The sequence below is a fragment of the Primulina huaijiensis genome, chromosome 15 (assembly GCF_012295235.1).
Source record: "Primulina huaijiensis isolate GDHJ02 chromosome 15, ASM1229523v2, whole genome shotgun sequence".
Taxonomy (NCBI): domain Eukaryota; kingdom Viridiplantae; phylum Streptophyta; class Magnoliopsida; order Lamiales; family Gesneriaceae; genus Primulina; species Primulina huaijiensis.
In genome coordinates, this window is record NC_133320.1 from 24771260 (window position 1) to 24796155 (window position 24896).

The following is a 24896-nucleotide window of genomic DNA, read 5'->3' on the forward strand; positions in this document are numbered from 1 at the left end:
CCCAGATATCAAGAGATGATGTGTGATTTTTTTTTATTTTTTAACGAGAACCACAGCCGTTGCCTTGTGATGTCGACATAAAATCTGAATAAAAAATATGTATCTGAACTAATACAATATCTTGTCTTCCAACTTATCTTTCACATGGGCATCCTAAATTCCTAATAAGCCATAAAGATAACAGCTCAAAGAATGAAACTTTCTGCATGCTTTCAAACACAGTTACGAACTGAATATTACAATACAGAATCTGAACATCATCTCGTTTTAAGAATGAGAGATTGCTCTTCAATCCCTTCCCAATAAGTAAATGAACATCCAAGAGCAAATTTCTGACTACGGTAGTTCTTTATGTTTTTCTTGGAGGGTTGGACAGCGAATCCCTGTTATCGATCGTCCTTCAATGTGCATAAACATTCTACACAAAGCTTTGGCAACTCTAACATACTACTTTGCATAAACTCATGAACGCATACTTCATTAAGGGAGCTCTAGACTGTTTATGTGATAGCAATGGTTTTTGAACTTTGAACCCCCAATTGTTAGAAAGCAAGACGGACTTGACAGAGGTACTCAGGTGTCCAGAAGTCGAGACTGACCTTTTTAGTAGCATCTGGTTCTTTGAGGTGACAGCAACTGAATCACCAGACATGGGCAAAACTCTCAGAAAGCAATCATTCTGTTTTTCTTTGTCATGAAATTTTTCCACATAACTATCTTCTTGAATCTCACACTCGATTGAATCTGCTGCCACGATCGAAGAATCTTCGGAACATTTTACGATTCTCTCAGCTTCACTAAGAAAACCAATGGCATGCCATGCATCAGCAACAAGCTGTATCGTTTTCTTCTGAGGAAGAACACCATCGTTTCTCATAGTTTCAAGAAACTCTTCTGCTTTACACGGCTGTTTTGCTTCTCCATATCCCCAAATTAAAGTCTCAAAAGTCTTTAAATTTGGCAATACATCCATTTCATGCATCTTCTCAAATATTTTAAGAGCACGGTCCATTTTTCCGGCACTACACCATCCACTGATGATGGTAGTAAAAATGACAACATTAGGATGAACATCTGATTTGGCCATGAGTTCCACAAGTTCCTCAGCTTTATTGGGTTCTCCAGCACGAACATAGCCTTTTGCAAGAATGCTGAAGGCATGGATGTCGGGTTTTATCCCAGCCTTTACCATATCATCAAATATTTCTTTGCACTTGTCCATGAGTCCAGCGGAACTCCAGGCATTCATGATGGTGCTGAATGTTATCACATCAGGTTTTATCCCGAACTCTTCCATCATTGTAAGTGTCTGCACGAATCATAATGTTTAAAATTGAAACTATGCTACACAAATTACAAACAAGGAGAAACATTCCTCAAAAATGAGAATTCAATCAAGTGATCATAAATATTAAAAGGTTTACCTCGTGTACTCCATCAGTATCAGCCTTGTCCAAATATCCTTTGATAAGTGTGTTGAAAACAATAAGATTTGGATACACTTCAAGATTCTTCATCCTACAAACGAATGTCATTGCATCTGCGAGGTTTCCTTCATTACAATAACCATTTACAATAATACCACATGTACGTTCATTTGGCCGCACCTTGGAAATTTGCATCTGAAAAATCATAGATTCGGCTTTGCTGGTTTCCCCTTTCTCAGAATAAGCCTTTGCGATCGTGTTATATGTCACAGTATCAGGTTTTACACCACGAGAAATCATCTCATTGACTATTTTCCATGCTTGTTCAATGTTTCCCTTGTTACACCAAGCTCGAACAAGTATATTGTACGTCCTATCGTTTGGTTTCACGCCGTCTTCCTTCAACATTAACTCCAATAGTTTCAAAGATTCCTCAGGCTTACCAATGATTCCAAAACCTTTAATTAAGGTATTAAAAGTGTGGGTGGTCGGCTTACACCCTTTCTCTCGCATTTCACGGAATATTTTCATTGCTTCCTTAATATTCCCTGATTCAGAGAATGCATTAATCAATGCATTGAAGAATATAGAGTCAGGTTTAAGACCACTTTGTTCCACTTTAGACAGAAGAGAAGGAATAGACTTGAAAAGTTTCTGGATAGTCAGTGCGGTTAAAACAGTAGTGTATGTAAGAAGAGATGGGCTATGGCCTTCTTCTGTTAAAGCCTTAAAAACTGAATGCACTTCACGAGGCTTCCCCCTTTCGATCAAAATATTCATCAATTTGGTTCTTGATCGAACTGTTTGGCAGAAATCGTTACCCAAGCAAATGGGGCAAGAGGGTACAGTGCTAGAAATTAGAGTGGCTGAAAAAGAAGGTAACTGTTTCTCTTTTGCGAGAGCGTCCTGTAAGATGAACCACATATTGATATAGTGATCGAGGCATAGAAAATTTTGACACCAATATGCAAACAGAGTTTTCCCCCAAAAGGCCTCAAAATTGAAAAGGTGAATCGCCCTTTGAAACATGAATTCAGCTGATGACAAGTAAATTGACCAAGAAATAAAAATCAGCTAATGGTGTATGTGTTACGACTAGTATTCACGTTACAAGGAAAAGTCTTTCATTCCTAAAGTACGGATGCAGCATCTCGAAACCGAAGACAAAATATACAAGAAACAGGAAAAATTTTAATAACCAACTAATACAATTACTAGCTTCCATATGGTGTGAAACACTGATTGGTATAATTTCCTTCTCATTCCAGATAAATGATAATCCAGTCCCCCACAACTCTGTAAAAACACCAAGCATTTAACTATAGAGGAAAAAACAGATATGTTTATAACTTGAGACTTTCAGACAAACTATGATTGCATAAAAATGTCCTAGCACTGTGGAACATTACTGATAAATTAAAAATTCCTTGCTCTTGCTGGCAGCAAAATAAAATCTTGATGGCACAATCACGACTGAAGTAAATAAAACACCAAATGACTTAAATATGTTTGTATGGATTACTTAAACTCGGCATATTATCAGCAATACCATCGTTGAATAGCTATTCAGTGCTCCACGGGGCTGTTTTACCACATTATTGTATTGGGTTCTTTGAGGGTTATAGTCCTCCATAGTTTTCTGAATCTGGAAATATAGTTGAACCTTCTGTAATATCTTTAGTTCGGCATATTTATAGTCCCTACAAATTTAAGTCCCGGAATTTTACTAGGATCACACCTCATAGACAGTGGTCTCACATTGAGATATCCTACAAGCATAACAAGAAAGTTTTCTCAGCCGATAATTTTTACAATAAGAATCAGGGACGGAAGGAACAAAACTGATTCAATTGGGTTACAATTTGTTTCTTTGATCATTAAATACTCCAATAATACAAAATGCATATCAAGCAAAACATTTAACAACAATAACACGCGCCCACAAAAATGACCAATGATGAAATCTTCATTTAAACTTTAGTTAGAAGAGAATTTGAAAGAAAAACGAAATTATCAAAAAAAAAAAATTCCACAAAACTGGCTTATTCGTTAAGTGTACTCCAGAAAAGTGCTCTGGTTATATTCCCATATTTGATTTCCAATTCGAAAATGCCTCCGCTTAACAATTCATGGCAGACTGACCAACTAAAGAGTAAGTTGCACATCAATAACTTCTCGTGTCCAGACCCTATAAGAGTTCCTGTAAAATCCAACACAAAATAACATAGAAGCAAGAACTGAAATCAAGAGAAAGCATTGTTGGGTGCCATAAGCAAGTTTAACTTCATCCACTCGCAAAAGACCAACAAACTCAATTTCAGCTCTATCCCATATGACAAGCGAGCTTCCTTTAAGATCACCATTCGTAGTGGTACCAAATATTATTCTACATTAGACATTCAATACACAAAGAAAAAATGAAAAGACCAAAGAAGAGGAGGGAAGGTACCTTCGAACCAGATAAGTTGAGGGAATTTGCATGTATTGATAATGGCAATTTTGTATATTATGCACAAAAGTGGCGATGCTCGTTGGGCCAATCTTATCCGCATCTTGGTCAGTGTAAGAGTTCTTGAGGATGCAGTAGAACCTCATGGAATCAGCAACTATTTTTGGTACGGTGACAATTTTTGTGGAACGATGGATTGCCACGTCACAGGCTGGCACGTTTTATTTGGGATATTTGATGATATATTGAGAGATTCACTGTAATTTATTCTTATATAATATTAAAAAAATCAAGTGTTTATTTACATATAAAAAAAATATTTTTTTTTTGAGATTAGTCGATTTGGTATATATTTTTTATAAAAATAATATTTTTGTCATAAAAAATAATATCTTTTCATGACTTGACTAAATAAATTGACATATGAAACAGTCTCATAAAAAATTTTGTAAAAAAATAATATAATGTTTTGTTTTTCTTTCGGTCGGTGTTAGTTGTCCCACATCGGTTGGATAATATACCTGAGACTTGCATATGTGGGCTTGGACAATCCTCTCCCCTTGAACTAGTTTTTAGGGTTGAGTTAGGTCTAAGTTCCAATCTTAACATGGTATCAGAGCTCAGGTTCCACCGTTATGTGTTGGACTGCCCATATTTGGGTCACTCGTTCTGCCTATATTTGGGTCATTTGTAAACTTCACGTTCAGATGTTCATTCCTGAGCGTGATGGGTGTGTTAGTTGTCCCACATCGGTTGGATAATATATCTGGGACTTGCATATATGGGTTTGGATAATCCTCCCCCATGAGATACCTTTTGGGGTTGAGTTAGGTCCAAGTTCTAATCTAACAGTCGGAGAAGAATTTGTTACGATTAATTTCAAACATAAGATTTTTCATAAACTTCCTATCATTAGATTAGATATAAATCATTATTATTAAATTAATATTTTTTAACTTTTGAATGAATGATTTATTTTTTCTTCTTTTCTATATTATCACATTATCAATGTTTTTTTTTATTATATATAACATATTTTACGTAAAGACGTGTAATATTATTAAAAAAAACATATATTATAAACTTGACCCATCAAAAAAGAAAACTTACCGTTCGTCCAAGCAAATGATTAAAAAAAATGAAGAAGAAACAAAACGTGCAAAGTTATGAGCAACACCGCCAACACATGAATAATGTCCGAGATCATGGGTTCATGTATTCGCTTTTTGAACTCTGGAGCACAAACCACAGCATGTCCAAGATTTTCTCGGGAAGGCCGTAAGTGCTTGCATCATTAGTATGGAATCTGTTGCAACTTGAACACCATGGAAGTTCTTTTCGTGTAGGAGGTTGACACCTTCTCGAATGGCACCATGGACAACTGAGAGTGTTTGGTTAATATGTTTTCCAAAACCCAACATGAGTCTCCTTGTCCGTCCCGAAACACCCCACCCACACTATAATGATTCAATTTCTCATTAACACTTGCATCGACATTAAGCTTAAGAGTACTCCAGTCAGGCGGCTTCCATTGTTTTTCTGAGCCGCGCCTCGAGTCCGCGTCATATATTATTTCCATCAATCTAGCTTTATGAAACTTACTATGGAGGTGGTTCTGCTTTTCCTTCCATACTGCACATGTGTGGATTGCAAAGTTCTCAAACTCTCCCTTTGTCAGCTGTTCTCGCATGCATAAGCAAAAATCCAATGTGCAAGCATCCTTGGCTACCTTCATAGCATGAAAGAATGGTGTGTCGTTCCAAAGATATTTGATGGCAGCACAGAAAAATAGAGAATGACAGACAGGTTGGGTCAGTAGCAAAATGACAGAGAGCAAGCACCACTGAGTGGAACATGGTGGTGGAGATTATTCTGATTAGCTGGGATATGACGTGAGAGACATGCCACCAAAACAAACGAACATTGGGTGGCAGGGAGAGGCTCCATAGAAATGAATAACCCTCTCCAGTCTTCATAGATGATCAGGAGAAGTGAATAACCCTCTCTGAAGGCGATATTTCATCAAAGCACCAGAAGTGAGAGTCGAATGTCGGATATGTCTGGAGTGGGATTTTAGGATTTCCCCAGCAACAAAGTTATTTAAGCTCATTGAGATTAGAGACACTCCAAAAAATTTATTAAATGAACTTGATGACGAAATCACTACCTTAATTAAATTTGGGAGTATTATTTATTATTTAGTTAGGTGTGGACATTAGTTTTGGAAAGAAATAAAATCCCGTTGAATTGTAAATTTTTATATAGAACGTAAGCCGGATGGATCCCTCCTCGCTCTGAAACCCCTTTCGTCTGTTTCTGCCGCCATGATCCGCCTTCCCCACCCCATTCTGAACTGTTGCTTATGGTATGTTTTAACATGTGAATACTTTAGAGTTTAGACCTCTATTTTATAAAAGCTATGAAATGGACGCCTCAACACAAGTTTCTCCTTTTCACTTCCATTTCCCTGGTTAAACATATCTTCACCTATCATGATTTGCATTGTTGCAGAAATCTCAAGTTACATCTCTGTTTGGAGCAGATACCCTCTGGTCAAAGGGGTATACTGGCTCTGAAGTGAAAATGGCTATTTTTGACACTGGGATTCGTGCTGATCATCCACATTTCCGCAATATAAAGGTACCTGTTTGTGATTTCATGCCAGGATTCTTCTTCTTCTTCGCATTTCAATTGTTTATAATGACTCACCATATTCAGGAACGCACCAATTGGACCAGTGAGGATACTCTTAATGATAGTCTTGGACATGGGACATTTGTGGCTGGTGTTATTGCTAGTCAGGATGAAGAGTGGCCTGGTTTTGCTCCAGACACTGAGATTTATGCTTTTCGGGTGTTCACTGATGCACAGGTACCAGAAATTGTATGCTAGAAAAACCTGTTGTGATTATTTATTACATGAACATGATAAGAGGCGTGCTCAAATTTACCTGAAGTATTGTTGACCTTTGTTTAATTTCATTTGTACGGTTGAAATCATTTGCAAAGAAACATACAGATTTTGTTTCATCCTAGTAATTGACTGAGCATGTGCAGATTAAAAGAGCACATATTACAATGTTACATGATTATAAACCCAGCCAGTATGAAACAAGCTCTGGTTGAGGTGCTTCAAAGCTCTTAGGTTTAAACATGTATGAGCAGGGGACAGGCAAGGTTGATCCGTAAGTAAATTTGAATAACATTATAGTATAAGATTTGATAGACAAATTCTTAATGCTGATGCTGAATTGATGTCAGGCTGGAATCATATGAAATTTTAAAGAACTATGAACCTCGGGCAAGCATATTTCCCAATGTCCTCAACAACATGGATTGCCCTTATTCTTGGCCTTTCTGCAGTCAACCCCTGTATGCAGGGACCATGCCTGTGATATTTAATGCCACCATTTTGAATGGAATGGGTGTGATTGGTTTTGTTGAAAGTCCTCCATCTTGGCATCCTATAAATGTTGAAGACAATCTTCTCAGCATTCACTTCACCCACTCTGATGTTATTTGGCCATGGACTGGTTATCTTGCTCTGCACATGTAAATCAAAGATGAAGGGGCACATTTTTCTGGGCAAATTGAGAGCAATGTAACTGTTGATATCTACAGCCCACCTGCTCAAGGAGAGAAAAACCCTCGAAGAAGTAATTGTGTACTTCAATTGAAACTAAAAGTTGTTCCTACTCCTGCAAGATCGGTAAGGATCTTATGGGATCAATTTCACAGTATCAAATACCCTCCTGGATATATCCCAAGTGATTCCTTGGATGTTAGGAGTGACATCCTCGATTGGCATGGCGATTGGAGACCACCTGCATACAAATTTCCACATCATGTTTAACATGCTGAGGGATGCAGGATATTATGTGGAAACTCTTGGTTCACCCTTTACTTGTTTTGATGCTTACCAATATGAGACGCTTTTGCTGGTGGATCTTGAGGATGAACACTTTCCTGAAGAACTGAAAAAATTGAGAGATGATGTTATTAACGATGGACTAGATATTCCAGTGTTTGCTGATTGGTACAATGTGGATTCTATGATGAAAATGAAGTTTTTTTATGATTACACAAGAAGCTGGTGGACTCCAGCCACTGGAGGTGCAAATGTGCCTGCGTTGAATGATCTCTTGGCCCCATTTGGTATTGCTTTTGGAGATAAGATTATGATTGGTGATTTTGTTATTAACTCCGAGCAAATTCGATGTGCATATGGAACTGATATCGCGAAGTTTCCTGGAGGAGGATACTTGCACAGCTTCCCTTTCCTTGATAACTCAGAGAGTGGAGCGACCCAGAATTTCCTTTTGTCTGGTATGAGTAAGTTGAGTTATGTGGTTTGATCTTGATCTCTCTTAAATTGTCATCTTATCTTTGAAAATGTCACAAGAACTGGATTGCTGGTAAGTAAGATGAAATTATACCCATCAATATGTCCCAAATTTAATTGAACTATGTAATTGTTTTGAGTGTGCTTTCCATACACATCTGATGTGATGATAAATGTTTGACTAGATGACCACAAGCCTGAATATTGTGTAAACCTCTCACTACCTGTCACTTGTCTTTCACAAGGTTTTTTGAGTTTTCTCTGCCTAAACTTTTGGTGGTGAATCAGTATATCTGAAGACTGATCATCTTTCCAGTGAATATCTTAGTATGTCGGTTGTGTAATACAATTTTCTTTCCTTTTTAAGATCCATAACATGCCTGAAAAAAATTCAATGTTTCATAGTTCTGTTCTTAATGATGAGTTGTCATCAACGCAGGCAGTTTCCCCTATTCTTGGTCTCTTGGAGGTTGCTGGCGGACGAATTACAGTCTATGGAGATTCAAATTGTTTGGACAGCAGCCATATGGTTACAAATTGTTATTGGCACCTGAAAAAAATACTAGATCTTACTGCCAAGAACATTAAAGATCCAGTCCTCTTCTCAGATTCAAGTTAACAAGATAAACCACTATACTTGAATGACAATCAATTGGCCTCCCGTAGAACTGATGTAAATTTCTCAACATACTCCAGGGTTGTTGGAAAAGAGTTGATCTGCGGTAGTGACTTAAGATTTGAGGTAAGGGGGACGAAGTGTTATGCTTTGCATGTCAGGGGAAGAAATAGTAGTTTGCCTGGCTATGGTAGCGTTGATTTGGGCGAAGGTTTGAATTTTACTCGCGAGATTCCAATTTTTAGTAACTCTAAGTCAACTGAGAAGGATGATGATGATCCTTCAGGAAATCGGTACCTGCACTATTTTTATAGAAATGATATAAGAATCATACTTTTGACGTGACTGCTCTGTTTTTAGTTAGTTATAATGATTAGTGGTTGGTGCTCCACTAACTGAAGGACACTCTTAATTTAACTTTGTTTGCAGCTGGATTTGCCAGAATTAGCCAGCCATTGGCTTATCCCTGTTGTAGTTTCTGTTGCTGGTGAATGAGCATCATTAGCTGATTTCCCATGTTGATGGATGATTTGTTGGAAAGGCCTGAGGAGGAGAAAAGGATCAGGTTCATCTCGTTTTACTAACCCTTAGTTTTCAATGCAGAACTAGAGAACGAAGACATTCTATAAGTGAAGAGACAAGTTTTTCCTCGTGTAATATGACAGGTCAAGATTCTTGGTTAGCTCCATCACCGGAATCAGATTGTATTGATTATCATATAATTTACCAAAGGCTCCTACGAAAATATTTGATTTCGAATCTCTAGTGCATATAAGCCGGACTGTTTTTCATGTTGTTGGAGCATACGGAATTGATGAGAAATCTTTTCAAGTTTTCTTTATAGGAAATATTTCTGAAATGGTTTATTTTGTTAGGAGATGAAAACACGGGTCTTTCAGCAATTGCAGCTTAAAATATTTGCAGTATATGGATAGGTAATATTTTTTTCCTCTAGAAAAATTTAAAAATTAATTTGACATTAATGGTAGTTTCCACGGAGTTATATGTACTGGCAACATTGGTATGGTAGTAAATTTGAAAAGAAAAAGCTCCGGCCATGTGCATCAATCATTATCATTTAATATATATTATCATTTGCCTTTTCTCAACAAATACACGCACATGCATTTATAAAATAACTTGCTTGCATGTGCAAACTGATTCATTTTTTGTCTCCAAAATAACTGTTCGGCACTCGATGTCCAATTTGTTTGATTCTTGACGCTGGGACTAAACGAGGGAAAAAAAAAAGTTATACCCGATCCGAAGAAGAAAATTAAGGCGAAAGACAAAAGGTCCGTTCCAAATCTATGTCCTCAGATAAAGCCAAAAAGATTCCATTCCAATTGTTTTCGTAGTTTGGACTCGTTGATATCAAAATCAAATTTTCTCAGACAAATGATACTCAAATGGGCTTTATTTGTTTGCATATACGATGGTGAGTGATAGACACGTCATTTATACTTGTATAAAACATGAAACAAGACAATAGAACATCATTTCAAATCTAGTTCGACATTGCCCAAGATTGAACACTGGTATTGCAAGAATCGAAGTGTCCATTTATAAATACACAAGTCAACAAAATTAATAGTGTCAAAATATAGAATCGAGAAAAAAAGGAAAATAAAATAAATAAAAGAAACCAATAACGTAAGCAACTAACTCATGGCAAACATATCATCTCTCAAACTGCCGGAACAAGCAATTGATGTTAAAGAAGTTACAGGTTTGAGTTTCATACTCAGAAATAAGCTGGCATCAGTCGTCACTCGCCTCGAGTATCCTTCTTCATCTTTCCCATTTCCATTTCTCTAGTTTGTTGGCCTTCACCGCTCGAACCAGATGGGTATAATCCATATTCACTGGTTGGATTGCTATACTGGTCGCTGCTCCCGTATTCTCCGCTTGCCAGTGCCATTTTCTTGAATTTTTTCATATCGTCAATGTACTGTGCAGTGTCATAATCTGAACTTCCATGAGATCCGTATAAAGAGCTGTGTCCGGGTCTGATTCCTTCGTTCAGATCAGACAGGGAAACATCTCCTTCCAATGCCCTTACAACCTGCTCGGAGTCATATTTTTGTTTCGCTATAAATCAGAACATAGTTTGTTTCTGACAGTTTAAATAAGTCACGAAAAACAAGTTGCTCTCATGAACGCCAAATTTATGGAAGTGTTCAACCTGAATGATTTGAATAAGTACTTCCGTCTTTAAAGGAAATCTATTTACCTGACTCATTCTTGGCCGACGTCTTGCTGAATGGCGCACACAAGCAGCAGCACAGGCTACAATGCGAGCCATCTCATTTTGATGGTAATCAATTTGCAACCGTGGATCAACAAGAGCATCAAAGTTTCCGTCGTCAAGTGCTCGAGTGAGCAATGGCCTAGCCTATATCACAAATAATTTATGTATATTACCTGTGAATACAAAACTACCAGTGCTAAAAAATTATCATCCAACGAAAACGAGAATGTAGAAGAAAATGAGCCCATCACAGTTAGGCGACTACTCACCCAGTCTACCAAACTATCATCCATAAAAGATTGACTCGTGTCAACAGGTCGGCGTCCGGTTATCAACTCCAGAAGCATGACTCCGAAGGAGAATACATCAGACTTCTCAGTGAGCTTTCCAGAGGAAGCATAGTCTGGAGCTAAATATCTAGATCATGGTGAATTATGAGAGCAATGGGTATTAGAACCAGAATTGAGAAACAATTATATGCTTCAGACAAGGCAAGTTAACGTTTTCCTGATATGGAACTGGGACACATCATAGGCGACCCCAACTAGATTGGAATCGAAGCTTCTGTGATTTGTGAAGATGATGAATCAACATGGCACAGTAAAGTATTAAGAAAGCCAAAAGAAGTCAGTCGTACCCAAAAGTTCCCATCACCCGTGTCGAGACATGAGTATTGGCATCAGAAGAAAACTTAGCAAGGCCAAAATCCGCAACCTGAGAAAAGTAGTGGTTAGCTAAGTTTTTTATTTCGTTTGCGATAGGATAAATCTCACATTATTCAACTTAAGCTCTATCAAGATTTTTAACCCCTCCTAGAAAAAGTGGGAATCAAGTTACGAAGATCATTCGTAGAATACAATCATGAAACTCAAATACAATACCTTTGCTTCAAAGTTAAAATCCAAAAGAATATTAGAAGCCTTGATGTCCCTATGTATGATTTTTGGATGACCTGAATAAAAAAATACATCAGTTGAACAATAACTTATTTTGGCCAAAAAAAAAACATGTTTTCCATTTTTCCACATGTTGAATGGTCTAGAAATTCATGAAAGAAAAGCTTACAATCCTCGTGCAGATATGAAAGTCCTTTTGCAGCTCCTAGAGCAATCTTCAATCGCGTGGGCCAATCCATTGTAGGTCTTCCCTTTCCTGAAATACATGGATTAACAAATTCTATAGTGGCATGATTATTTTTTTATCATAAATATTAAAGTTTGAAGGAGTAACATTAATATGAAAGCATTGAAGAGTCCTTCACTGATTTTGTTCTCCCTGTTCTACCAGCACAATGTTTTTTCTTCAGCTAATATAGTTCGAAAAGAAGATTTCAAGCCTGAAAAATAACCATGCAAGTGAAATTCCAGATTGTTATTTGGAACAAACTCATAGACGAGCATTCTCTGCGACCCAGTGATGCAGTATCCAACCAACGAAACAAGATGCTTGTGGTGCACTCTGCTGATGATCTCAACTTCGGCCCGGAATTCACGCTCCCCTTGTCCACTTCCAGCCTTTAGCTGCTTTACCGCTACCTCTTTTCCATTTGGAAGGACTCCCCTGTGCACGTAACCGAAACCACCTTGTCCTAGAAGATTGGCTGTCGAGAATCCATCACTTGCCATCAACAATTCTTCATACGTAAATGTACTTTTCGAAAAACCCAAAGCAATTCCAGGTGAAGGAGGAGGAAGAGGAGTTTCGGGGCCGGAATAATTGGAACCAGAACCTCCACTGCTACTCACGGGAGGAGGAGGGGGTGGTCGAGGTGAAGGGGCACGTACTGGTGAGTGCGGCGGTCTTGATGCACCAACTGACGGTGGGGAAGGTTTAGGAGGGATTTGAACGACATGATCAACAGGTGGGGGGACGTTATACTGGTAATTCTGTACCGGATTACCGTAAGGGTCAGCTGGGAAACAACCAAGAAATTCAGAGTGCGCAACAAACATACTATATCAGCATGATGATGATGAACAAACCATAAAGTCGAAATTTTGATGAGTTCTGGGAATCAAGTGTACAGCTTCTGACCTTATATGATTAATTACAGTTAAGAAAGCAAGCAATTACCTTTGGTGCCAAGTGGTTGCGGTGGAGGTACATAGTAATTATGTTGCGATCTCTTCCTCTTCTTCTTGCAACATAAAAACAGTAGACTCAATACAGCAAGTATCACAACACCTCCTACAGCTATCCCCACAACAAGCCCCGTCGATATCCCCCCACCAGACGATGACGTAGAGGGCGTCTTAGATCTCGGTGTGACACCAGATGGAGCAGGTGGAGAGTCTCTACTAGGATGAGAACCCCTACCAGACGGCGCCGGAGGGGACGGAGGAGACCCAGATAGAGAAGCAGGAGGAGGTGAGTTTGAAGGCAATGGTGGTGTTGGAGAGGACGCCGGCGGCGGAGAGCCAGATGGAGTTGGCGGGGGAGAAGCGAAAGGTTCAGGAGGAGCGGCGGGCGGTGGAGTGGTGGCGTTAGCAGGCGGCGAGGTGGGAGCGGGTGAGGCTCCCGGCGGCACTGAAGACATTTACAAGAAGTATGAATTCCTAAATAGGTAATATTAGATTAAAGAAATCAAATAAAAAGAAGGTAATAATGTGTTGCCGAAACGATGCGGGAGAGATTCTCCATTTTCTTTTGTTGAAGCTTTACAGTTCAGTTCTAAGGAAGAAGAAGGTGGCGTGTCTGTCTCTCTGTCGGATTAATCGTTTGGAAGCATACAATCTCACTCACTCTCTCTCTCTCTCTCAAGCGCGATTGGAAGCATACAATCTCACTCACTCTCAAGCGCGTGGATTTCACCTTACAAATATTTTTTTAAAATTATAATTATAAAATTAGCGTTATGCTTTTTATATGCAGAGTGGTCTTTTGAATAATAATTAATATGATTATTAATAAATCTCATATTTTTATTTTGAATATACAAACAACATATATAAAAATAATCGGAAATAAAACATAATTTTAATTATAATTATAATAGTAAAAAAATAATGATCTACTTTTGTAGACAGTGTGGCCTTTTGAATAATAATCCGCAAATTTCGGTGGACGTTTGGTGGACGACCTACGTCATGTTTGTTCCAGCGAATTGATTCGTCACCATTTATTTTTCCAATTTTAATATGTTTATTTATTTATAATAATAATAATAATAATTTATTCTTTCATTTGGTTTATGCAAGAGTCGTGATATACACCACAATACTATAATGTTTTCTAGAATATAAGAAGTAATTATTACTGGAACCTACGAAAACAATTTCAAGAAAATAAAAAATATAGGTTTATTAATTATGGATAAAAGGATATTGGTTGTGGTTCCCGTCGTAGAAAATAGGAAGCCGGGGTATATCACTTCATTCATATTTGGAAATGAATCGAACATTTCCCATTTTTCTCTGCAGCCTCGAGTTCTGGGATGATGGAGAGTGATGATTAAACGTTGCAGCTGGTAATATTATGGTTTTGATATTTGAAGATAATTCTTGAATTTGTTCTTTGCTCTGCTCACGGTTGAAACTTTGATTTTTTTCGTCTGGCCACCTATTCTTGCTTCTCCCTTTTTCTTACGAGAAAGACGTGATCCTTTCGAGACAACAAGTTCGGACGGAGTTTCTCGAGCTGCATCAAACGCCACAAAATTGTTACTTACAGGATAACTCAAATCTATTAAACACGTAATATAATTTTTACGGACAAGTTGATTTGCAGCTTGTATGGTAGAATCACAAAAAAGGGTATAAATGTTGTCGATCTATCTGATAACAATATGAAACAGAACAAGAATCAGAACATAAACCCAATGGTCGCATGATGTCAACCGTTTGTTTATGTTTACACATTGTGCCATCTGGGAAATTAGCCACAATAGAGTCTAAATAGTTCTTCATACAACGTAATTTATGTAACAAGTAAACCATTGTGGTTATGAATCCAACATATTATAGTTAGATGTAATAATCATTTTATTGGTTGTTTTCCATGATAGTGTTATTTACCATTCTTGGTTTCTATCCAGATATATTAAGGATTTTGATGTGGATCTTAAGGTCCTATGGAGACACTATATTGAACTCAATAAGGTCTTTAAATCCCAATGGAGCATGAATACATGAAATTTAGAAAATTTAGTACAATCTTGATTTACACAAACGGGGTCCTGAATTCCCCACAATGCGTCTTCAGTTTGTTCGGTTCAGAGAGGACAATCTTAATTTTGTACCCATTTGTGTTCAGCTATGATCGATCTTCTATCTGCATTTACCTTCATTTGAATCTTCAAAATCTAGCTGTGCCAATCTCGAGTCTGCGCGCGTAAAGCATAACCATAATCTTTGGTCCTCTTGCCCCACTTCTGATGCAATGGGGAAATGCCATTGGCCCTTCTCTGACTCCTGTCAATTGAATACATCACTTGGAATCAGTCTTAGCATAAATCCTTAAGGGCTTAAAACCAATTTTGAGAATGCATCAAGACAACTCAGACAAAAATGTCTGATTTGATATCTTGTATGTCTGAAGAACCACACTCGCATGCGTACTCATGTTGATAGAGTCTGTGGAGTCTAACAAATCTTATAATACAATATATTCCCAGTTTCTCTGTTAGTTCCCAAGAACAAAAGATTTCTATTCGGCCATGTTTTTCACTTCTTCGATTGAAGAAGGATTTTAGGTCTAGTTATCTTATGGCTTTTGTTCACTTTTCTAGTTTCACATCATTGTTCCTAGCACAAGTCAGAGTATGTCTAAGTCTCTGAGTGCAACTGTGCAAACATCTTTCTTCTGCTACCCTCACATGTATTACTATGGAACAAGGAGGTGGCATGTGAAATATTGGGCCCATTTCATCAAAGTTAAAACGAATCTACAGGGAAAAAAAAGTGGAGACAATCTATATTAACTATTATAATCATGGAATATAAAAGAATACTATTGTAGCTTTCAAGTTTCTCACAGGATCAACAAGCAAACAGAGATCAGCTTATTAATAAACCACATATTGCAGCCATATAAAATTTTTAACTGACTGACACGTTAGATAGCCCTTGTCCTCCATGTCATCTCTGAAAAGTGGACTCTAGATTATTAAACATCACATATATTCCCGTTCTTTGTTTGGTTTGAAACTAATACAAATAGGGAGAATCAATAGATGGAGGGACATGGTGATCAGAAGCAAAGTATCTCTAATTACAGAAGTACAAAAGAAGCTTACATCATCTGAACTATTTTTCGGTAGTTATATAGTTTAAGTTTCTAGATGCATTCGATACCAGGAAAAATACCAATTGTATGATTGCTGAAGTTGATTAAATAGGCTTCCACCTTTTGCATGTAATAGCTCACCTGATGCCTTTCTTTCCATTTAGGAAAAATATCATTGCCTAGTAGTTGGAACAGGTGATCTCTCGTCTCATCATTAGTGCCACAAGCAAACATTTGAACATTATAATTGCATGCAACCAATACCTGAAATAAACATCAATTTCAAGGGCGACAATATAACCAATCACATGAAGAATGAATGGCATTTTGTTATCAGTGAAAACTATGACGAGCAGCTCATACCAATCATCATTTGATCCAGTCGGAGTAGCAAAGAGAGCATCAGCATTTTTCCACTTCTCAATGAAACTTCTATTGACAGGTTCGTCCATCTTATCCCCAGCAATACGCCTACTATGCAGTATAATCAGTTTCCATTTTCTAGAAGGCAGCATTTGGCAAATTTCATTTGCAACAGTATTGACCTATGGAAGACATAGCCAACCACCACAATTTGTTTACCAGATAAAAACTAAAAAAAGAGAGTTACAAACTTTTCATATTTCATCAGCATGACAGCACTTGCCTTTGATGGTTTAAATCTTCTCTGGCTGTATGAGCCAACATTTGCACCATCCACAACGGCTTCAAATGGTCCATTGTAGTCGAGCCAATTCTGCAAGAAGGTGCAGCCTTCACTTTTTTAGACCTTCAGATTACTCTATTTACTGAGTAAAGAAAATGAATGGACTTGCATACTTGAAATTTCTGAGAACTTGAATTTTTCTCTCTATACAAGGCTATGGATGCCACCGATTTTGCAAAATGTTCAGTTTCTTCGGGATCAAGGTCAATAGTTACTAGCCTTTCACCACAGCATTTGCATAAGCCATCAGAACCAACAGAAAACCGGCTGATAGTCCATTTCCCTTTTATATATTTCTTGAAATTTGAGTATATATCCAAATAAATCAAATTGAGAGAAGACAAGTATGCATGGATTAAAGCACCATTCTTATTATAACTATCAGAAAATATATTATACAGATTTTAGATTATGACAAGTGGCTTGCATAAATTAGAAATTACACTAGATTTGGTGGCTGTATAATTTCTGGTAACTATAATTCAGTTGTAGCACACAACACTGTGCCACAAGCTTGATAGGAATTTTTTTATATAAGGGTCCACCAAAAGACTTCCAATATATATATATCTATGGAGGAATTAGTTCTTCGATGGGTATTAGTTAGAGGGGTTTTGATATTTCGATATAATTTGAAAAAGTAAGATATTTTCTTTCTAAGTTTCAAGATTTTTTCTTTCTAAGTTTCTGATATTTTATTAAGCTTTTGATGTTTTTTTTAAATCTGAGAGATATGAGTTTCTGTGTATTTTTATTTTTTACTATTGTTTCCAATTGTATCCATAAGCATTACTATTTTATTGGGGGAAAAAAACTAGATACGTTTGAAAGCTGTTTGTATACTTTCGAGGCTTTAGGCTTTCAAAAAATTATTGTAGACATTCTAGAGACCAAAAAATCCTTTCTTCTTCCAACCTTTCGATCGCCCTCCGTTGTACTGCGGTTTCCAAGTGTGCTTGTTCCCCTCCTTTCTTCTTTATCCTGGTAAGTCTTTGTGAAATAACTCCGTTGAGAAGAAAAAAGAAGGCCGATTTGATTTCTAGATTACTTAGCATGAAGCTGTTGAGTTCAAGCTGTCATAAAAGATATTGTTCTAACAGCATGATCTAATGACTCATGTTTTGTCATATTAATACTATCAATATTAATATTACTCATGTGTTCAACTGCTGGATAACTTGAATTCACATATGATCATGTGTTTTTTTTAGATGCTGAAATTATTGTTGTGTCATTATTTTTAAATTATTTGATCTGATTTTTGTTCCAATATTCACAATTATAATAATATATTATACTTTCACCAACTATATAAAACTGTATTCTATTTCATCACACTTTCCACCACATAACAACTCCTTAAAATATGACCCATAAATCGTGCGTGAAACAGGTCCAGCAGATTTGGAGAACGGCATTGACTTTTTTGAATGGGAATTCATCGTGCAACATATTCATTTATTAATATGCATATGTCTTCTGTGTATCTTATAAATTATAGTAGGTTTTTTGTGAGACGATCTCATGAATTTTTATCTGTGAGACCGATCAACTCTACCGATATTCACAATAAAAGTAATAATCTTAGCATAAAAAGTAATATTTTTTTATGGATGACCTAAATAAGATATATGTCTCACAAAATATGACTCGTGAGACCGTATCACAAAAGTTTTTGTCTATAAATTATTTGAATTGAGAGAGAGAGAGAGTGGTTAGATATATTTGATTTTCGATACAGGCATGAGATCTCAATTCCCATACATGCAATAGGATAGGATCTATTACAATATCATCATGAATACGTAGATCTTTCTTTGCTTTTTTCCTTGTACAATATCGATATATAACATAACTCTAATTATACGAATTTTGCGTGTGTGTGTGTGAGGAGAAATATGATAATATTTTTAAAATATGGTTCAAATTTATGATTGAGAGTGATCAAATTAGTTATAATTTTTTATCAAAAAAAAATTATATATCAAACCACTTGAGCTCGAGTTAATTATTAGAAATTCTCCATATGATCTTATTTTAATACAAAAAATAAATGTGGTGGGATGGTTGACGACATTATTTTTTGTTAAGGATGGAGTTGAATAATTAATTAGATATTAACATATTTATGTTTTAATCTCAAAAAGTGATGGAGGTGAGCTGGTAAATATCGTCACTACGTACATCTTTTTTTTTAAAACAAAAAATAAAGGTATATTTAATTATATATTTGTGTTGTTTGTCGTAATATTTTCAAATAACAAGGGTTAATACTGAAATACCTAAGATTTTTTCCTTAAATGTGAATATTAAAATATGATGCAATATTAATTTTATATATAGTAAATAGTAAAATCTTGAAAAGCACGAGCATAAGATAATTTTTTTTCCCCAATTCTCAGGAAATTTCCTCTTTAATTATATCAATTACGTAGATCGAGAATTGGACTTTTAAAATATTCATGCCTCACTTTTAGAGATCATAAATATTACTTTGACCTTCGTCGCGCCATTATTATTTGTAAATAAATGTTGATATAAATTTAAAAAAGTTAGAATTTGTTTTGAATCACAATTTTACGTTACATATTTCTCTAAAATACATATTTAAATAATATTCAATAGCATTTGTTAAAAAAACTAAAAATAAGGAGTAAGAAATTTTTTTAAAAAAAAAACCGACATATATATATATCGACAATGACTGTACTAAAAATGGAATTATGGAATAACAAATGCAAGAATAAAATAATAGCATAGATTTTTTTGATCCAAGCATAAATGTAAACGAAATGAATCACATAAAATCTAAACAAAATCTCCAGATCCAGCAATGCAATTAATCAGAGTTTTTGACAGCTTAAAAGTCCCGCTGGTTGGGTGGGATATATGCTCAAAAATCAAATATATATTTCCCAATCCACAGAGAATAGTTTCAAGAAAATAAATGGGAAGCAACTATTTTGGATCGGATGCAAATGGTAGATCATGTGTAGCAGGAATGTCTTCATCGTCGAGATCAAAAGGGAAAAAGAACGGTTCGGATAAGCCTAAAAGGCCACAGAGAGGACTTGGAGTTGCTCAGCTTGAGAAGATTAGATTACATGATCAGATGGAATGCAATTATCTTCCTACATTTCATAACCCTTTTGCCCAAAATTTCATTCAGGTATGTGTGTGTATTTCGAGTTGTCAACTTTTTCTTTCGTTCTTTATAAGCATATATATAAAGAATTTGGTGTTCTTGATGATGCGGCCATGGAAAATTATCCGCTATGACTGTGCAGGAGGACATGGGATTGCAAACTTCGCCGTCTTCGCCTTCTTATGGTTTTCCGGGATCATACCGAGCAATGGTATTGACATTTTTTTTCCTATAATATTATTAACAAAAAGAATACTATAAGAACATAATTTCTACAAATTTAAGTCGACAACAGTAAAAAAAAATTGGTATATGAACATATATGGTGATATTGTTTCTCAAATTTCATAAAGTTAAAGATTTTAAGTTCTTGATGTTACATTCCTCGTAAACCTAGATTATTTTCTCTGTCTTAATTAGCAAGGCTCAACCAATATCTTGATTCTATCCTATGACTAAATATTCAAAACACGTAATTAAGGCATTTTAATTTTAATTTTTTCAGATGGGATTGCCAGATTTTGAAGGGGCAACCACGTATGGGGAATCCCAACCCAGCAATGTTGCAAGGTTTGTCCAAGAATTTTTCAGCAACTTTCATTCCCAATGAACCGTTAAATTTGCTCATGTGTTAAAATTATAATCTTGAATTAATATAGTTCCTGAACAATATAGTATATGATATTCTTCTGGCCTTAAAACAGAACATGGCAACCAGGCAATGCAGGCTTAAAAAACCATCATTTTGTGCTGCCAAATAGCATGACTAGATCTTTTTTCGACCACGGAGTCGAGGTACAAACATATATATATATATCACGTCCTACTTGTGATCATATATATATACACACACACCCTAGTACCCCCACATGTTATTCAATATTGTTTTTGTGGCCATGGATTACGTAGGGATCATTCAACAGAAAGAAGAAGGAAGTCGGGCCCGATTTGTTTGCCTATACTAAACAAAATTCTGATCATCAATCTTCAAATTCTCAAGATATAGATCTGGAGCTCAGGCTTTGATCACCTCGAGAAACTATATACGTGCAATCTTAATTTATCCAATTTATTATTTTTTTACAAAAAATTGTGGGTTAAGGTTCTTGCTTGTTTTCTACTGATCATGCATTTGTAATTAAGTTGGACATGTAAATGGAATTTTACACAAATTCAAGAACAAAGCATTGCTTGTGCGTCCCAGTTTCATTCACTTGAATTGACAAGATTTTCAATATATCTAACTGTACTGAGGAGTGTGAAAAGAAAATTAAAAGAAATCGATTTTGATTTATATATGCTATCCGATCCAGCAATCGGCTTTTATATATATCTTTTTGATATATTGTCTACGTACTTTAATTTGATCATCAATAATGTGACATTAATCTATTAGATATATAATTTGGATATGTTTCATCACATACAATAAATAAATATAACATCATTGATGAGCAAGATAGGTGGACAACATATCAAACTATATATAATAATAATTAAATTAAACCTCGTTGTTTACGTTAAATTTGGATACCATAAGATCGTTCTGTGTTTAGTTTCTATGTACGTTGGATGAATTTTATATCGCAGGCAAATATTATTATTTTTTTGAGTTTGCTGGAAAATTTTCTAATTCAATTCGTATGTGTAATATATTACGAGCTAGATTTATTTAAAAAAAAATTATATTCCCATTATTTTATCTAGAAAATAAAACGAATATAAAAATTTGATTTGTTGGGGCTATTTGCATTGACAAACTGTTTCGACATATATTTGCATTATCTCATACAAATTAAATAGTTTTAATATCAGATTTACATTATAAGTTCGTCTATACGGATCCTCTATATCATTTATATATATATATACAAAATGTAGTTGATCACATAATTACGTTTCAATTTCACTAATAATTGTGTGATAAGAAATTAATTTAAAAAAAAACACTTTATGTACGCGGAGCATCCAAGAAAATCCATCCACCTACGATACACACATATGTGTCCAATGCTGGTGTGATACACATCTATTAGATATATAATTTTGATATATTTTATCACATCAAATTGATGACCACAATGGATGGACACCATGGTAGGTGGACAACATATCAAAATTAGATTTATTCTTTTTTTGTCACTCGTGTTATATATTCACACAACTTATCAAATAGTTCATCGCTTTTAATATGTGAGTACAATGAATAAACATAGTTAATGACATTTTATTAAGAAAACAAAAAAAATCTACTTTGTTTTCTCATTTTATACGAATTTCTTCCTTTAAACAAGAGAAATGTTCTCTCATTTTATACGAATTTCTTCCTTTAAACAAGAGAAATAAACCAAATACTTTTCTTTTACATCCAAAATTAGATTTCGACTTCTCTTCTCACCATTTTTTTAGTTTTCATGGTCACACAACTTATTTATATTCCTTTATTTATTTTTTTCCTTTTTCCAACAGATTAATAATTCCAGCCGAACAGTTTGTTAATTTAATTTTAAAATAAGATGTCAGAACTAATTATACGTCTCAGACATATTATCTTATAATTTTTGTCGGATGGTTACATATTCCGATGTGATTTCCGATCAACATTTATAAAAATATATATATAGTGTCACATGTTAGATATTAATTTATGTTACGCTTCACTTTTCTATGCTAGCACCCCGATATCTTTCGTGATTGATTAACTGAATCCAATGAAATCTTGGTCAAAATTTTCTAATAACCCCGACATTAATGAGATTAAATCTTATGTTTAATAAATATAAATATTATATCGAGCGGTGTGGGAACTATTTCCGATATCCATTACATAATTTTGTCAAATGAAATTTCAATTATTATTTTAGGGAGAACCGTTTTGGTACAGGAAATCGGTATGGGTTATTAATGGCCATTTAAAACTTTTGAATTGGCTGGAAATTTTATGTAGTTATTATTAATTATGGCTGTTAAAAAAACCTTTTAAATGAATGAGCTGTGGCTTGCTGGTTGGTCTGTAATTAATGGGTATTAAAACACACCTCTTGGGCTCTCGTTTTCCGAGGGATATTACTCGATTTATATAACCTTTTTTCCAAATAGAAAATTAATTTCAAAACTGCGGTAATTAAATAAAATATGATGCTAGGGATATATATCTATTGTTTTAGACAAAAATTTACGTGAAACGACGCAACTTTTAATTAGATTATCTATCAAAAATATAAACAAAATTAATCAATATGGATAAAATTTAAATTTGGCCGGATTAATGTGCACGGAATCATGTTTATTTCTAATTTTTAGCTCTACGATGTGACCGAATACATGTCATGAATCTCTGACGTCTTGATATCCACTAGTTTCCAACATGTTAAAACGTCAAATCAAAGATCGATATTATATTTTAAATATAATATTTCGAAAATTTGAAGATTCAACTGAACCACGTACATATAAATTATCAAATTTTTTATATATTTTAATTAAATTATTTTAATGCATTAAATTCATGATTGCGACATCATTAATATGTGTTTTAATGACCTGATTCATTAAGATCGCATGTTATAGGACTTTTAGCAGTATTTCACGTTCGAACGAGGAACGGAGACTGGGTACAGTTAAGGAAAAATATTTTCTTAGATGATTATTTTAATAATTTAATATGTGATGCAATTGATATGAAAATTTCGAAAATGAGCCCTTAATTTGCAGTATAGAGGACTTTTGAAGGTTCGGTTAATATTTTGAAAACGAATTTAAATGAAATATTTTTCATGATTGTTTTTGGGTTTGATGGGACTATTTTATTGCTTCATGGGCCTAAAATCTTTTTAACATCTTTATTTTTAATTAAAAGCTCATTAGCACTAATTATATTATTAAAACATTATAACTAAACCCTGAACTACACCCCCATTTCGGACGCCCCCTTCTCCCAACTCCAGCAGCACCTTTTCGAAAATATTCCAGCAACAAGCCACCGAAATCCTCAAATTTTTTCGAAGAAATCATTTCCCGTCTCTCCGGTGCAAGTCCTACGCGAGTATAAGGTTTCGAGCGTATATACGCAAAGCCACGTCCAAAATCTCGTTTTTCTCATCATTCACATCATTATATGCTGATTTGTTTGTTTATGCATGAGAAATTATTAGTTCTATTACGTTGGTTCGTTTCTGCAAGGTTTGTCATTAAATATGCATAATGTTTTACATATAACTGACGTTTTTCCATGGCTTTCGTGCAAGGGCCGCTAGACCTAGCTAGGTTTCAAGGGACTAAACATGTCGAGGTCTATGTTGGATAAGGTTAAGAGGGCTTCGGTTCAGGTCTAAGGGGAGAGGCGGATTGCTTGGGTCTTAGGAAGCACATAGCGGCTAGATCGAGTAAAGGAGGTGGTGTAGCTGTGCGTGGCTTGTTCCAGGGGCTGGCTTGGGACGTGTGTGGTCCATGACAAGGCCCTCAAGTGGTCCATGATCAGCTGGTAGCATGACAACGCATGAGTTTAAGCAATATTTTTAAATGATTTTGAATCTTGTTTTACTTTGTTGAGTTGTCGGACTTTTGTTTACGCTCAAGTTTCTTTTTTAAAACAGAAGACTAGGAGATTGATTACATTATAAGATTTTGTGTAAATGCAATTATTTTTATTCAGTGATTGGATGAATTTTAAAATACATGATTAACTTATTTAAATGTTTATGAGTGTATGTATTTTCGGTCATAACTTTTATATATA

At 35.4% G+C, this 24896-nt stretch overlaps 4 protein-coding genes and 1 pseudogene across 10 annotated transcripts; 2 read left to right on the forward strand and 3 right to left on the reverse strand.

Moving 5' to 3' along the window:
• Positions 1–178: 178 nt before the first annotated feature.
• On the reverse strand, positions 179–4054 carry LOC140958373 (uncharacterized). 5 transcript variants are annotated; one of them, XM_073415795.1, is made up of 5 exons: positions 3877–4054; positions 3461–3627; positions 2977–3196; positions 1425–2333; positions 179–1309 (listed from the first exon to the last, which is right to left on the reverse strand). In XM_073415795.1, exons 3-5 carry the CDS (start codon positions 3058–3060, stop codon positions 440–442), a joined length of 1863 nt encoding a protein of 620 aa, XP_073271896.1. In that variant the 5' UTR covers positions 3061–3196; positions 3461–3627; positions 3877–4054; the 3' UTR covers positions 179–439. The 5 variants fall into 5 exon arrangements, with proteins under 5 accessions (XP_073271896.1, XP_073271893.1, XP_073271895.1 ...); XM_073415792.1 differs by lacking the exon at positions 3461–3627; XM_073415794.1 differs by lacking the exon at positions 3877–4054 and having other exon boundaries at positions 3570–3864.
• A 1464-nt stretch (positions 4055–5518) lies between these two features.
• On the forward strand, positions 5519–9570 carry LOC140958967 (subtilisin-like protease SBT6.1; annotated as a pseudogene).
• Positions 9571–10358: 788 nt separating this feature from the next.
• On the reverse strand, positions 10359–13802 carry LOC140958965 (proline-rich receptor-like protein kinase PERK1). Of its 2 annotated transcripts, none has more exons than XM_073416617.1 (8): positions 13158–13802; positions 12433–12996; positions 12150–12236; positions 11966–12036; positions 11722–11798; positions 11354–11501; positions 11067–11228; positions 10359–10898 (listed from the first exon to the last, which is right to left on the reverse strand). In XM_073416617.1, the coding sequence occupies exons 1-8, from the start codon at positions 13618–13620 to the stop codon at positions 10602–10604; spliced, it is 1869 nt and encodes a 622-aa protein (XP_073272718.1). In that variant the 5' UTR covers positions 13621–13802; the 3' UTR covers positions 10359–10601. The 2 variants fall into 2 exon arrangements, with proteins under 2 accessions (XP_073272718.1, XP_073272720.1); XM_073416619.1 differs by having other exon boundaries at positions 12433–12970; positions 13158–13400.
• A 1533-nt stretch (positions 13803–15335) lies between these two features.
• Positions 15336–17498, reverse strand: LOC140958791 (uncharacterized). Of its 2 annotated transcripts, XM_073416357.1 has the most exons (3): positions 16922–17498; positions 16572–16778; positions 15336–15493 (listed from the first exon to the last, which is right to left on the reverse strand). In XM_073416357.1, exons 1-3 carry the CDS (start codon positions 16939–16941, stop codon positions 15385–15387), a joined length of 336 nt encoding a protein of 111 aa, XP_073272458.1. In that variant the 5' UTR covers positions 16942–17498; the 3' UTR covers positions 15336–15384. The 2 variants fall into 2 exon arrangements, 1 of the variants encoding a protein (XP_073272458.1); XR_012171837.1 differs by lacking the exons at positions 16572–16778; positions 16922–17498 and adding an exon at positions 15898–16032.
• On the forward strand, positions 16617–21309 carry LOC140958790 (protein SPEAR1-like). The gene is made up of 6 exons (XM_073416356.1): positions 16617–16749; positions 19873–20182; positions 20301–20369; positions 20664–20728; positions 20863–20953; positions 21068–21309. The coding sequence occupies exons 2-6, from the start codon at positions 19961–19963 to the stop codon at positions 21182–21184; spliced, it is 564 nt and encodes a 187-aa protein (XP_073272457.1). The 5' UTR covers positions 16617–16749; positions 19873–19960; the 3' UTR covers positions 21185–21309.
• The last annotated feature ends 3587 nt before the right edge of the window (positions 21310–24896 follow it).

Bases quoted from the DNA above. Each gene is read 5' to 3' on its own strand.
- LOC140958965 (XM_073416617.1), bottom strand. From the start codon at position 13,620: ATGTCTTCAGTGCCGCCGGGAGCCTCACCCGCTCCCACCTCGCCGCCT. The intron at 11,799-11,965 runs GTATTGTATTTG...TACTTTTCTCAG, and splicing joins ATTTTAACTTTGAAGCAAAG to GTTGCGGATTTTGGCCTTGC. The intron at 10,899-11,066 runs GTAAATAGATTT...GACTCCGAGCAG, and splicing joins GTCGGCCAAGAATGAGTCAG to GTTGTAAGGGCATTGGAAGG.
- LOC140958791 (XM_073416357.1), bottom strand. From the start codon at position 16,941: ATGCTGATGAAATATGAAAA. The intron at 16,779-16,921 runs GTTTGTAACTCT...ACTGCATAGTAG, and splicing joins ATGCTGATGAAATATGAAAA to GCGTATTGCTGGGGATAAGA. The intron at 15,494-16,571 runs GTATTGGTTGCA...TTCAATTGACAG, and splicing joins GAAATTGATGTTTATTTCAG to GAGTCAGAGAAGGGCCAATG.
- LOC140958790 (XM_073416356.1), top strand. From the start codon at position 19,961: ATGGGAAGCAACTATTTTGGATCGGATGCAAATGGTAGATCATGTGTA. The intron at 20,729-20,862 runs GTTTGTCCAAGA...GCCTTAAAACAG, and splicing joins CAACCCAGCAATGTTGCAAG to AACATGGCAACCAGGCAATG. The intron at 20,954-21,067 runs GTACAAACATAT...TGGATTACGTAG, and splicing joins TTTTCGACCACGGAGTCGAG to GGATCATTCAACAGAAAGAA.
- LOC140958373 (XM_073415791.1), bottom strand. From the start codon at position 2,456: ATGTTTCAAAGGGCGATTCACCTTTTCAATTTTGAGGCCTTTTGGGGG. The intron at 1,310-1,424 runs GTAAACCTTTTA...TGATTCGTGCAG, and splicing joins ATACTGATGGAGTACACGAG to ACACTTACAATGATGGAAGA.